The following is a 13,729-nucleotide window of genomic DNA, read 5'->3' as shown; positions in this document are numbered from 1 at the left end:
ATTAATAATAAAAACGGGTGCCACAAAAGACAGGAAATAACCTACTACATTCCAAAATAACAATAATTAGATTAGATTTTATCTATTGAGCTTTATTTCTTTTTCGGTTCAAATGATCCATCTTTCATGCATTTTTTTTTTTTTTTTACCTTATTGAACTATTTTATCATATTTTATTTTAATTAGTATTTTTTATTTAGTTTTATTGTATTTTATTTCAAGACACGTTATTAAAGCTATATTATTCAAGGTTGTGTTTAATGTTTTGGCTGCGGTCACACAGAAATGTGCGGAGATACGTAAGCTATCGCTTATATGATCTAAAACTACATTGCCCAGAAGCCTTTGCGACAATAACACGACCACGGATCATTTCCAACCAATCAGCGTCCGCCCATGGTGTTCTCTTACTGACGTGTCGGGTTCAGTTATTATTGGGGAAAAACACGGGTCTGCTTTTGATGCTGTTCCTTTAACCGCCAGACACCAACAGGTAGAAAAATGGCAGAACCTAGCAAGCAGGACATTTCTGCTATTTTCAAGCGACTTCGTTCCATCCCTACGAATAAGGTGAGAGTTAAATAAATACCAGAAAGACGGGTGTACTCTGGTGCACAAGGAAGTCCGCTGAACTAAATATCTGACACGTCGCACTTTATGGAAACGCCACAGCTGGCTTCAGTTTGCGACCAATTTAACAGCTGTCCGACGTGTGTCATATTTAGAAGAAGTCGGGTTTAAAAAAAAAAAACGTGTTTTAAAACGTGCAGAAGCATAATATCAGAAAACTTAGAAACTGTAACCTGATGTGACGTGACGTTAGCAAGAGGGGTGACAGCTAGCTAGCAAGCTACATTTTGACAGTTCACATCAGCCGTGTTTGTTTAAAGCTCAGTTTCTAAGGCCTTTTTTCGACTCGGGATCGTGTAAGAAGACAGAACAGACATCTTCAGGGACAAAGAACTGTTTGCGACTCGCTGCTGTAGCTATTATCTGCTGATCTCATTGCGAAATTAACGCCACTTCACCAACAGCTGTTTGAGTCAGTAGCACAGTCTCCTGTTTATCCTCACAGCTGTTGCTTCGTGTAGTCGGACACTCGTCATGCTCTTGGCCTCCACCTGAGGACCATCCTACAACTGCGTTAATTTGAAAAGAATCCATGCATAAAATACTACAATACCAAATATTGTCCTGAGACAAAATGTGAATCCAGTAGTTGAAAATGTGGTTATGAAATGTTTTGTAAAACACGTCCTGATAATTTCCTTATAAGCAAATCGCATGTTAAATATAAATAAATTTCCAGCTTAGAAATCCACTTCTTCCAGATCCACATGTGTTTTAAACATTTAGTTAACATCAGCATATTTTAAAGAACATTATGCTCTGTAAATTGTGTCCAACAACACATGTACGACCTAATTCGCCTTGAAAAGGAAGAGATAAAACAGTAAGATGACATGTCATGTTTTACATGTGCCAACACCATGGGTAGACCAAAGGTCAGTCCTCTGACATATTTTGTATTTTTTCCAAATTTTTTTCTGACTAGTTAAGTGCATTGAGTGCATCACTCTAACCAATACAACACTGTTACTCATATTAAATACAAAAGGTTCAAAGTATCCTTTATTTATATGACTACATTTATCCCTAGATAGCATATTTTTCTGGGAAAACACTAATAATAGCTATGATTTGCAACCTGTTTAACATGCATATAAAACAAACATGTCAAAATCATGAAATATTATTAAACAACACTGCTGTGGTCCTGAGTATTTGTCACATTTATGTCATAACTGCAAATAAAAGTACTATATTTCAGCCATGTTAACTTGTAAAATCCTGTTACGCTTATTTTAACCAGGTTACCATATAATTTTTACTAAAATGATCATAAATGCTTTGTTGTTGTTTTTTCATTCATAAGGGTTTAATCTGTTGCTTTTGTAAAAAGTTTGTAGTACAGGGTAAAGTTGTTTAAAGTGATTAAACTAACTCTCATCTGAAACTGAGTATTCAATATGAGTTCATTCACTTAGTCAAGAATTTATTAAACACTATTTTGAAAATATCATTTTTTTCTGTTTTTCTGCCATATTGGTTACAAGGTTGCATCAAGCATAGTATGCAACAAATAAAAAGTGCACCTTTGATGTTTGAACTGGACATATCAATATTTGTGATGGTTTATTATTTGTTTTTATTACTTACATCAAATAAAAATATCTTTAAATTATCTATATTTTAAAAAATGGTCTTCTCCAGTTGTAGAATGATCCGTCTCTTTTGTTGATTGTGGATTTATGGTCTTAAAATAGAAATGAGATGAACATCTCGTATGTTTGTATAATGAGACAATCCTCTATTCTTGCTCTCTGTCCCTCAGGTTTGCTTTGACTGCGCAGCTAAGAACCCCAGCTGGGCTAGCATCACCTATGGGGTTTTTGTCTGTATAGACTGCTCTGGGACTCACAGGTCTCTGGGAGTGCACCTTTCATTTATTAGGTAAGTCAGGAATTATATATTTTCCTTGGAGTTGGAGGTAAATGGACTGGTGCTTATGCGAATGCCTGAATGAGGCTTGTTGTAAGAAAGCTGTCAAATACAGTAGAAAATATAGAAGTGCTTTTAATCTAACATCACACACTCCAATAGAAGCATCGGGATCTTGGGGTTCAAGTTTACTTTAACATGCAGACTAGAGGAGCCAGTTTGCGGACAACCTCCTCTTCCTTATGAACCACAAGCACCCCTTACAAAATAATAAAGCAAGAGTAAACAACAGTTCAGAAGTGTGTTCAACGGGAGGGTTGTGTTTGTTAGTAACAAAAAGACAGGGGGCGGAGCTTCCAGATTTTCATTGGGAGTTATCAGGATATGCAAGACTAGAAAAGAGTACATCAGAGGGATGGTTCAGGCTGAGCGGTTTGGAGACAAAATTAGAGTGGCGAGGCTGAGATAGTTTGAAGATATGCAGCGCTGAACAAAGGATGCTGAAGATGAAGCTGCCCAATGGGAGGAAAAGAGAAAGAAAACAGAGAAGGTGTTGGTGTGACATAAGAGGATCCCTGGGATAGGGTGAGATGGAGGCAGATGATTCGCTGTAGCCACCTCTTTGAAGTGAAAGTGGGTGTGAATGATTATTTTTCGGTTTTTGCAAACAAAAGTCCTTGACTCAGCTGTTGCTGTGATTTTCTTTTTTAAATTAAATTGAGTTTAATAAAAAGTTTTTGTTTTTTGCAGTATAAGAAATTAGGATGTGAAAATATCAGCTCGTTAGGATAGTATTAAACCCTTTTTTAAAAATACAAGACAACAGCAGTCATAAAAATGAAAAGAAGATAAGATATGCACAGTGTTTTGAAGATCAAATTCACTCTACCTTTTATAACCCAAACTGCAAAGATGTAGTCCAATATGGCCTCAACAGCTCAGAAGTATATCCTCAGCCAAAAACAGGCCTTTGTAGGGTAACTAAGCATGACTGGTGTTCTTATTGTTAAGGCATAGGATCTGTGTTACCTGTGTAATAAAAGTAAAATTTAAAAAAGATAAGCAATAAAAAAACTATAAAAAAAAAATAATTAAACTGTCATTTCAAATGACTACACTAAAAGTGTGTAATGTAATAGTAAAGGTACTGTAGGCTGCTCCCTTATTTGCAAGCATTCACCACAGCAGGTAGCTTCGCATATTTGACTTGGCAGATTTTTATGCCGGATGCCCTTCCTGACCCCACCCCAAAGGGATTTATTTCTCCTCCTGGACTCGAACCAGGGATCTTTCACTTGTTGGGCAAATGTGTAAACTATGAGCAGTAATCCTGGATACAGTACATTAATTCGACATAACAAGCTCTCTCAAGAGATTTATTGTAATGTTGGATAAAAATAAAAGCATCCAAAACAAATAAAAAAGAATAAAGACACACTTCAGATACAGTGAAGTATAAGTGGAACAAAGGCAGCTCAAGTAAGGAGAATGCATGGGAGTGGATATGATTTTGTAACCTCAGGTGTACGTTTTCTTTGTTCAAACACACATTCTTCAAACCATGATCCTGTTTTGCCACACAGGTCCACCGAGCTGGATTTTAATTGGTCGTGGTTCCAGCTAAGATGTATGCAAGTCGGAGGCAACACCAGCGCAGTAAGTAAAATATCAGCACACTATCATCAGGTTAAAACTCCAGCAGTGTGTGACACACACGTGATTTTACCTGTTTGCTTTCCTGTTTCTAATTTGACCTCTCGGTGTCAGATTGCATTTTTCAATCAACATGGCTGCAGAGCCAATGCCGCCAATGCCAAGTACAACAGCCGGGCTGCACAGCTGTACAGAGAGAAGATAAAGACTTTGGCCACACAAGCAACCAGACGCCATGGCACTGAGGTAACACTGACAGGCTGGGTTATAGTCTGAAAACACCTCAAGGTTTCTCCTCAAGGGGGGCGGGGAGAAACCAACCTGGGGCTGAGAGATTAAATTAATTAAACACTGGCTTCCTGGGTACCATCCATATGCTTATCACACTTATAATAAACACTCATATAATTGAATCATTTTACTGCTCTTGTTCTCCACAGCTGTGGCTGGACAGTCAGGCTCCTCTGTCTCCAACATCCCCAGGCGACAAGCAGGTGGATTTCTTCAGTCTGCATACACAGGTATGAGTGTGTGGTTTCTTCAAGTGGGATTTTGTCCACAACTATTCACAGATATGCTGCACAGCTTGACACAGCGATTATTAATTTCACTACGTGTGTCTGTGTCTTGGCCAGGCTGTTCCTGAAAATCTGAACATGGCCAAAATGAGTCTGAGCTCCTCCGCATCAGAGAAGCTTTCAGAGCCAGAAAAAGATGAAGACCGTAATGGTATCTTTGTGTCATTGCTTAATAATCCGATTTATACTGACTCACTCCAGTTTTATATTAAAATAGTTTTGTGGCTCATCACATGTTTAAACTTCAGGTAACTCAGAGGAGGGTCCCAATGTGGAAATGCTCAGTGTTTCCCCTAAAGCAAACCCAGGTTTGAGTCAATACTGTGCATGATTAGTTAACTCTACCTAAATGCCCATAAAGGTCTGTCTAAATATTGTTGTGTCTGTCTGTTGTTTTGTCAGAGCCCTCTTCTCTTCTTAAGAAGAAGCCAGCAGGTGCCAAGAAAACAGTATGTATAAAGTTTTATATTGGTGTCGTAATGGGTACAATAAAACAATTACTTAGCTTAAGGGAGGAGGGTAGTATTCAGAGAAAAAACTCAAGTAGTGTCTGAGATAAATTTTAAGACAAATAGAAAAGCAGTCACGTTGTTATACTTTACAAGCTTGGGTCAACCTGATCGTACTACACACCTCAGCCACATAGGGAGGGCCACATTTACACCCGAGTGAGGCAGTGCAGCAGTGAGGCAGTTACTGCTGCAAAACCCAACACTGTCGCTGCATACACACACATCACATGATTGACCTGAGGGGACACAAGAACAGGTAAATAAGGTTAATCACAACAACAGTAGGCACCATTTACTGCCAATAAAATAAATGATCTTTACACGTTTGTTTTAAATAATGAATTAGGGTCCCGTCCCACATGTCCCTGCAGTTTGCACTGCCCTGCTGCCACACAGACCCATTTATAAGAGGTTATAGTATAGTGTTATGAGAGGTTGTTTTTTGTTTTCTAAATTTTCTTCTTTTAAAATATGTTTTTAATCCTGGAGATTCTGAATGTTATCTCAGAATAGAAGCTTCTACCCCAGCTCCGTTATCTGTTTTATTTGGTACGTTGTGATTGTGCATTCATTGTAATGTGTATGTTTGTGTGCAGCTGGCCTCAAAGAAGGGCGGTCTGGGCGCTCAGAAGGTTAGCAGCCAGAGCTTCTCAGAGCTCGAGAAGAAGGCGCAGGCTGCTGACAAAATCAGAGAGAAAGAGGAGAGCTTTGCTGGTGCCAAGAAGAACGTTACAACTGAGGAGTCCATGTAAGAATACCCATAGCTTTTTATTTCTTTTTCATTCCATCTTTCTTGTTGTAATCAATTAATCGGAAAGAGACTGTAACTTTGTGTCCTCTATGGCAAGATGAAATCCATGGCTCTTTCTTCTCTTTACCTCAGGAGAAAGGGGCTAAATCATGATTATTACTTAAAATATGCACCACATTTGGCTCATCTGTTTCTAAACTTACCTACTTTTCTCCTCAGTGCTCCATCCATGCGGCTGGCCTACAAAGATTTTGAGCAGCAGAGGAAAATCGAAGAGCAGAAGCTGAAAGGACTAGAGGGGAAAAAGAAGGAACAAGCTGAGAGACTGGGCATGGGTCTGGGCATGAGGAGGTAAGACAAATTGGGAGTGAGGGGGGACAAACCTCTAGTAGATTTAAGAATATTTTTTTACCATTTTAATGTGTCTTATTCTCATTTTTACTCTTTCTTGGCTCTTCTCTGTAGTGGAGTTTCTCACTCTGTGATGTCAGACATGCACACCATCCAGCAGGACAATCCAATTGGAACAAAGACCACCAAAGGACGGCGATTTATTGATGAAGATGACGATGAAGGGTCCTTCAGCTCTAGGTCAGATAAAGTTGATATTGATGATATATAAACAAAATGAAATCTTGATACTGTGTTAATAATATTACAGGGTTTTTTTCCTTGTGAGTAAGACAGAGACGGGTATAACAAGAAGAAGAGAGTGCAGGCAGGGTGGAGTGGATGGAGATAAGTCTCAGTAATGATTTGTGACATAAGTGTGAAATGGAAGGTTTAACAAATGATAGTGAGACCTGCTTTGATGTATGGTTTGGAGATGTTGGCACTGACAAAAGACAGGAAGCCAAGCTGAAGATGTCAAGGTCTTCATTGGGAGTGAGCAGGTTGGACACGATTAGAAATGAGTACATCACAGGGACAGTTCAGTTAGAGAGGCAATGCTCAGATGATTTGGACATGTGGATATATTGGACAAAGGGTGTTGACTATGGAGTTGCCAGGCAGGAAGAAAAAGAGGAAGACCAAAAAAGAGGTTTATAGATGTAGTGAAGGAGGACATGCAGAGGGTCGATGTGATAGGTCAGATAGATGTTTGTTTTTTTTCTTCAAAAAATTACAAAATTACTGCTGCAGTTTGATTAAAACGTATAATAACATAAATAAAACTGAGTATGGTACAAAAATATATATGGTATGTGAAAAATGTAGTAGCTCTTAATGGTTAAGAGTTGGGGAAACCTGAAGTGAGCATTTGTTGTGAACATCCGTAGCCTTTTTAAATAGGAGTAATTATCCTTGGTGCTCTTGCACACAAATACATCAGTTATAGACGAATGAACAAATTGGCAGAGTTCATTTTTTCGATTCAGACTGTGTTGATATTGAACTATGTATTGCAGAGCTCTTTGTTCTTTCTGTTTCTAATATTTCTTTATGTTCAGAGTCATTTTCAAGTTACTTCCCTGACACTGTAGCATGATGAATGGGAGTCTATAAATCTAACATTTGCATGCTTAACAATGTGCTGACTGTGTGAATTTGGGTATCTTAGTATCAGCATACTAGTAAAGTCCATTATCTCTCTTTTTCCACCTTATATCGTTCTTGTTGGCTTCTTTCTTCAGGGTTCTGACTCGCTTTGAGGACCAAAGTGAAACCTCAGACAGTTTCTCTTCACGGTGGGGCGATGGAGATGATGGAAGAGGCTGGATGAAAGAGAGCAAGAAACCAGAGCCAGACTTTTTCTTGTCCTCCACTATAACTTCATTTGATGACAGGTTAGTTGTTTAAACACAAAACTGAAGCTTTCTACATGTTTTTATAGTTCTGTTTAACGATTCAAAGCAAATTTTAATTAAAAAAACAAAACAAATAAATTAACAACAAGTTAAGATAAGGGCTTTCTAGAATAAATCTGATTATTTTATCAAATAAAATTACTAATTTACAGAAAGAAATGAGTAAGTAATATAGTTACAATCCATTAGCAGCTGTTGTGATGTGTTTATTTTGTAAACAGTCTAGACCCTGAAAAAATGTAATTTAAGGTCATGTATGTTGAAGAAAAACAACATACAATCCTGGAACCAGAAGGTTTTTCTAAATGTTTGCTTAAAATGATTAAAATATAAACAACAAAAGTAAAAACAACAACAAGTTATGAAATATTATAATTGCAGTTTAGTAATGGCACAATTTTTTTTTACACCTCAGCCGCAAAAAGCTGATGGGGTTGGGTGACATCCAAGTTTGTGAATGCGATAACTCGAGAACAAGGCAAAGTAGGATTTTCAAAATAATAGCATAAGTGCGTCTGCTAGCTGGCTGAGGTGTAGTGCTGGTGGTCACCAGTGCCTTTTAATTGTAGCTTAAGATACTTTTTACACAAAGTTAAGACTCTTCAGTCTTAAATATGTTTGGTGTAATTTAATTCAGCGTGTTCTTTTAAAATACACGATTTGTGCTTAAAGTACTTCTTCCTGTTGTCATATTATTATTTTTTCTGTTGGTAATTGTTATCAGGCCCACCACCAGAAGGAAACCAGAAGCAGCAGCGCTCTCAGACACGGGAGAAGCTCGGAAAAAATTTGGAGATGATGTAAAAGCCATCTCGTCTGATATGTACTTTGGAAAACAAGACAGCTCTGAGGTATACAAGCACAATGTGGACACACATTCTAAACTGTGCTTTTTCTTTGATTTCATTTGGTAAATACTGGACTGGGAAATCACATTTAAAAACTGTTTGTATTTGTTCCATGAAACTTGAGATAAGCCTGAACATTAGTTCCTGAAGGTCTTTTAATTTAAATGGACATAAAACTTGGTTGAAATTTTCAAAATTTTCTGTTGTTCAGTATGAAGCCAAAACCCGACTGGAGAGATTTTCTGGGAGTGCATCCATAAGTTCAGCCGACCTGTTTGATGATCCAAAGAAGCAGACTGGTAAGACATGACTGTCTCTTCTTTTCTTAGCACTTATATGTTGAGCCGCATGGAGGAACATCTTAGTATGATTGTTGTTGTTTGTTTTGTTTTTTTTAATAAGATGCTCACTTGTGTGATTCTTTAAAGTTGGATTTAACAATCTATTAACTGTGCACTCTTCTGATACATCTTCCAAAATTCAGGTCATTTTGTCAGCAATGAGTAGACAAACGCGCCACAAATTAAGCTGTGTTCTTAATTTTATTGGGGACTTCGGGTCACTGATTAATGGCGGCTGGTAAAACTGTATCATAAGAGAGAAACTGCACATGTTGGGTGCTTGTTCGAGGCTTAGTTAGGTGGTGATCACATTGAAAAGAGAATTTTGGCCTATCCTACTTGGTGTTAGACTGTTGGGTGGAATGAAGGTTTCCACCTAAAAGCAGCCTGTCTGATGACCCTTGAACATCTGCTAGAATAATTACATAATAAGTATTGAACTGTGATACAGGTTGTAATATAAAATATTATGCCCCTGAAATTATAAAAACAAGTCTGACTTTTGAATTTATTGTGAAGCTGTGCTGAAATTGTGAGTATTTATCTCAGATACACTGAAGTTTTACACTAGCTCCAGAGTGATTAACCAGTCCAACTGTGCATACTGGTCGAACTGGTCTCAGCCCTTGTTGTTTCTACCCAAGAGGAAATATCCTAAATACTGTAAATTCTTTCATATGATCATGTGAAAAAGCAGGTTTCACAAGACTCAAAACATTAAATACACACTTACTGCTTCCACAGGCATTAAAAAGGTAAGTAGCCGCCAGGTGCTGCTAATCAAATGCATTTGATTAAATTATTTTAAGCAAGTGTGAACACCTCTGTGAAAGCAGATGCTTTGTTTTCCTGCTCTGGAGCATTTAGGGTGAAAGACATCAGCAATTGTTGCTGCCCATCAATCTACGAAGGGTTATAAGGCCATTTTCAAACAATCTGAAGTCCATCATTCTACAGTGAGGACAATTATTCACAAGTGGAAAACATTCAAGATGGTTACTGATCTTATCAGGAGTGGAAGTCACTAGAAAGTCAGACCATTCAGGACTTGTAGCATTTTTTTTTTTTAGTTTCTGTATCTCTGACTCTACGGGCCTCAGCATGTTGGCATGTTAAATGTTAATGGTCATGACTGAACAAGTATAGTTTGTTTGGAAGGATTGCCAGCTTAGGATTGCAAAGTTGCATCTGAACAAACCACAAGACTTTTGGAACAATGTCCTTCAGACAGATAAAACCCAAAGTAGGGATGTTTGGGCAGTCACTGAGACCCCCATGAACTCCTCTGTATACCAAAGTATTGTAGAGTCGAATGTGAGGCTATCACATCACAGCATTGCTTTAACAAGCAGGCCACAATTGCTCCACAACTTGTAAGATCATACAGGAATTTATTGCTTCGAGTTATTGGTGCTAAATGTGCTCAGCAGGCTACTGTACTTTGTTTTACACAGGACTGCAGAGAGTCATGTGAAAACTGTCTTTTTCACATGACTGTAGATACGAGTTGCTTCTCCACGAGTCCTTGAGCTTTTTGTCTCTCTGTCTGCTTGACTTTTTATCTCGTGTCCACAGCGAGTTCATACCGTCTGAGCAACGTACTCCCCAGCGCTCCCGACATGTCGCAGCTCAAACACGGAGTGCGCTCAGTTGCAGGAAAACTTTCAGTCATGGCCAGCGGCGTAGTTAGCTCGATTCAGGTCAGTCAGATATATTCCAGCGTATGATACAAGTTCATCAATAATGACGACTTCTCATGGTGCTTTTTTTATTTCTTTTTTTCAGGATCACTACAGTTCCTAAGTGAACATGTCGGATTCACCGTCCATAGGTATCTTCTGTTTGACAGTTAGATGACATTTCTAGTGGGTGCTCATCGTGGGAGAGTTGGGAGGAAAATATAAATCAATGCTATGAGCAAGTCTGCAGAATTTACTTGTATATTGTATATCTATATCTAGTTTTTTATTAGATGATGTATATACATAGTCATAGTCATTGGGATCAAATCAAGATGAGCAGAGCACAATATTTTTCAGTGGAATTCTTTTCCCCCTGCAAACACCTTGAAGGAAGATATTTGTGTATATACAGCTATGAAGAATATTCAGTCTGCGTTATGTTAGGTTTGCTTTGAGCTTTGGGGTTTAACATATATAGAAATGCTGTATGTAGCAGTCTGAGAAGCTAGGAGGGCTTTCCGTTCGATTCCTTTACCTCTCTAAGTACTTAATTTAGTAACTCACTCTCACTCTTCATGTGCACTTTGTAGTGTTGTTTTTGTGCTTTTTGGTTTTTTGTGCCCCTTCATGCAGGGTTGAAAGTGTCCTTTCTGTCCCCAAAGTGCACTTACATTTGCTCTTCCAAAGGCAGGACCAAAAGCTGATTTAAAACAGAGGCCTTGGGGCAACAGATATACTTTTAGTAAGTGTACTATAAGTTATGTAAACTGATGCATCACTAGCACATAAGTGTCATTATCCTGTGAGTCGCAATTTTTTGTTGTTGTCGTTGTTGTTGTTGTTGTTTTGGAAGTCATGCAGAAATACTTATAAAAAAGCAATGTGATATGCCAAAGTTTTAGGGAGTTAAAAAAACAATTATTATGAGATATAAATATTTCTTTAAAACAACAAATGAGCTTTATAAAAGCGCCAGTTGCGTAGAATTAGATGCTATGAAGAATTCAGTCATCATTTTAAGAAGTCATTTTTGTTAGATTATTGTTTGGTTTTTTTTATGTTCTTGAAATAAATACCTAATCATCTTGGTAAATCTCTAAATTGTACACTTAGAGAGGCGATCCAAGGGCCGTACTAAGACTTGAAGGATTTCTTGATGTGCTGAGACCTTTTATGTAGCTTTCAGGTCTTGTTTCCACTTTAAAAGAACAGTGTGAATGATCCCTTTAAAACCGTCAGTTTTTTTTTTTCTGTTACTTTAACTGCCATCATAAAAGGTGTTAACTTTATATATGCTATTGTTTCTAAACACAGTAGGACTACAGGTAGTGCTTGAGTGAGATGTTAGATTTGATATCTGTTCAGACTAAAGCTTGTGCTTTAACCTTTTTTCTGTCCTTTATCGTTGTGCAAAGTCAAAGAGACTAATTAAAGCCCGGACGCCGTCATAATATTACAGAGTAATTTCTGAGAAGCTGGAACATCCCAGGAGTTTGATTTGACATGTTCAAATATGAAACATTAAAAGAAGTCAAAGCTGTGCATTCTTAAATGGTCAAATATATTTTTCTTGTTTTGGGTTTTGTTTTTTGTTTCTTTAATTCCCATCAGTAAATGCCTTAGTCAGGAGATCTTTGATTTGCACACCTTCTTGTTGGATCAGTCTAGGTATCTTTTGCACATGTGTTGGAAATTGTGTGTGGCAGCTTTTGCTTGGTTGCACTCTAGTTTTTGCCCCTAAGTCGGCATATATGTCCTGTAAGATTGTGTCTCTGCCGTTCTATATTGTTACATGTAGAAGCTTGTATAAGCTGCATGGCCCTTGTAGCCCTCAAAATAAATATGTCAACACATCTTGAATATGAGATGGATTAAGAAACTTGTTTATTAAAACTCTATAGTCTGCTGTGAACTGCTACATACAATCTTGTATAGGGCTTTTTCATTAATAAAAAACTACAGATAGATTTTGACCATTTTTGACACTCAAAATGTAAGTAAGATTTTTGGGAATATGCCAAATAAATGGTTTGTGCTTAAACTTTTACTGTCTTCATTATTTGTGCAAATGTGTCCGTGGTCCGTGTGCCTGCAAACTTCTTCTTTTTTTTCTTCTTTTTTTTAGATTTAAGTGTGATTTTTTATTTTTTATTTTTTTTATTTTTAAGACATCTTATTCACAGTACTGTGCAAAAGTCTTAAACATCCAAGAACCCAGCCTCTTGTTCTGAATCTATGAAAATGCCAATAACAGCACAGTTTGACAGAATAAAATATTTTTGCATTAACAAGATGATTCCCAAAGAGCTATTGGCAAAAACTTTTCTCATCACAGTGTGCAGTGTGCCCTAAAAAAATTTGAGGACCTGAGAGATGCATCTGGCCCTTCTATTGACCCATCCACTGTTCACTGAAGCCATCAGAATTATATAAACTCAATTTTCCCTTACCTACTGTACTTTCGTATCTTTTGTAAATTTCAGTGTTTCATAGAATAGAATAGAATAATCCTTTAATTGTCCCACAAGGGGAAATTTGGTTGTAACAGCAGCCAGAAAGACACACATACAAACAAACAGTACACAGGACACAGAACAGAAACATACACAATTTTTCTTACATATTTATATTAAGGACAATTCATGCAATTAATGCATCCATTTCCCATTTTCTCTATAAAAATATAAAAGAATAAAGGGTGGCTCAAGACCTTTGCGTGTTTTATTGGGCAAATATCACTTCATTAAAAGTCAATAGTATAAACCAGATAAAAGCAGCAGTTCTCGCTTTAAAAAGCAGAAACGCGATCTCGTCTGTTTGATAAATATCTTAAATAATCAGTGAAAATGTAAAATTATATCAGTAAAGTTATCTTCCAAATCGAAGTGTCTATCAAATATTGATCTCTTTCTGCAGACATTAATCCACTGGCCAATTTCAGAGCAAATCCTGGCAACCGCTTACGTGGCCGGTTGTTGCGTTGAAAGTCGTGCGGTCATTGTCGGAAATTTGATGCACAATCAAACAACACTGCTAAACCTGGCGAAAGGTTGC

At 37.5% G+C, this 13,729-nt stretch overlaps 1 protein-coding gene across 2 annotated transcripts; it reads left to right on the top strand.

Annotated features, from left to right (window-relative positions):
* Positions 1 to 394: 394 nt before the first annotated feature.
* On the top strand, positions 395 to 12,716 carry arfgap3 (ADP-ribosylation factor GTPase activating protein 3). Of its 2 annotated transcripts, XM_003445041.4 has the most exons (16): positions 396 to 570; positions 2,396 to 2,514; positions 4,086 to 4,158; positions 4,270 to 4,401; positions 4,596 to 4,676; positions 4,791 to 4,884; positions 4,982 to 5,041; positions 5,136 to 5,182; positions 5,842 to 5,993; positions 6,216 to 6,347; positions 6,462 to 6,587; positions 7,631 to 7,783; positions 8,529 to 8,655; positions 8,864 to 8,951; positions 10,569 to 10,693; positions 10,779 to 12,716. In XM_003445041.4, exons 1-16 carry the CDS (start codon positions 502 to 504, stop codon positions 10,794 to 10,796), a joined length of 1,596 nt encoding a protein of 531 aa, XP_003445089.1. In that variant the 5' UTR covers positions 396 to 501; the 3' UTR covers positions 10,797 to 12,716. The 2 variants fall into 2 exon arrangements, with proteins under 2 accessions (XP_005451642.1, XP_003445089.1); XM_005451585.4 differs by lacking the exon at positions 4,982 to 5,041 and having other exon boundaries at positions 395 to 570.
* The last annotated feature ends 1,013 nt before the right edge of the window (positions 12,717 to 13,729 follow it).

Source organism: Oreochromis niloticus, linkage group LG17 (genome assembly GCF_001858045.2).
Source record: "Oreochromis niloticus isolate F11D_XX linkage group LG17, O_niloticus_UMD_NMBU, whole genome shotgun sequence".
Classification (NCBI taxonomy): Eukaryota; Metazoa; Chordata; class Actinopteri; order Cichliformes; family Cichlidae; genus Oreochromis; species Oreochromis niloticus.
The sequence above is the reverse complement of the archived record's forward strand: the minus strand, read 5'-3'. Positions and strand labels throughout refer to the sequence as shown.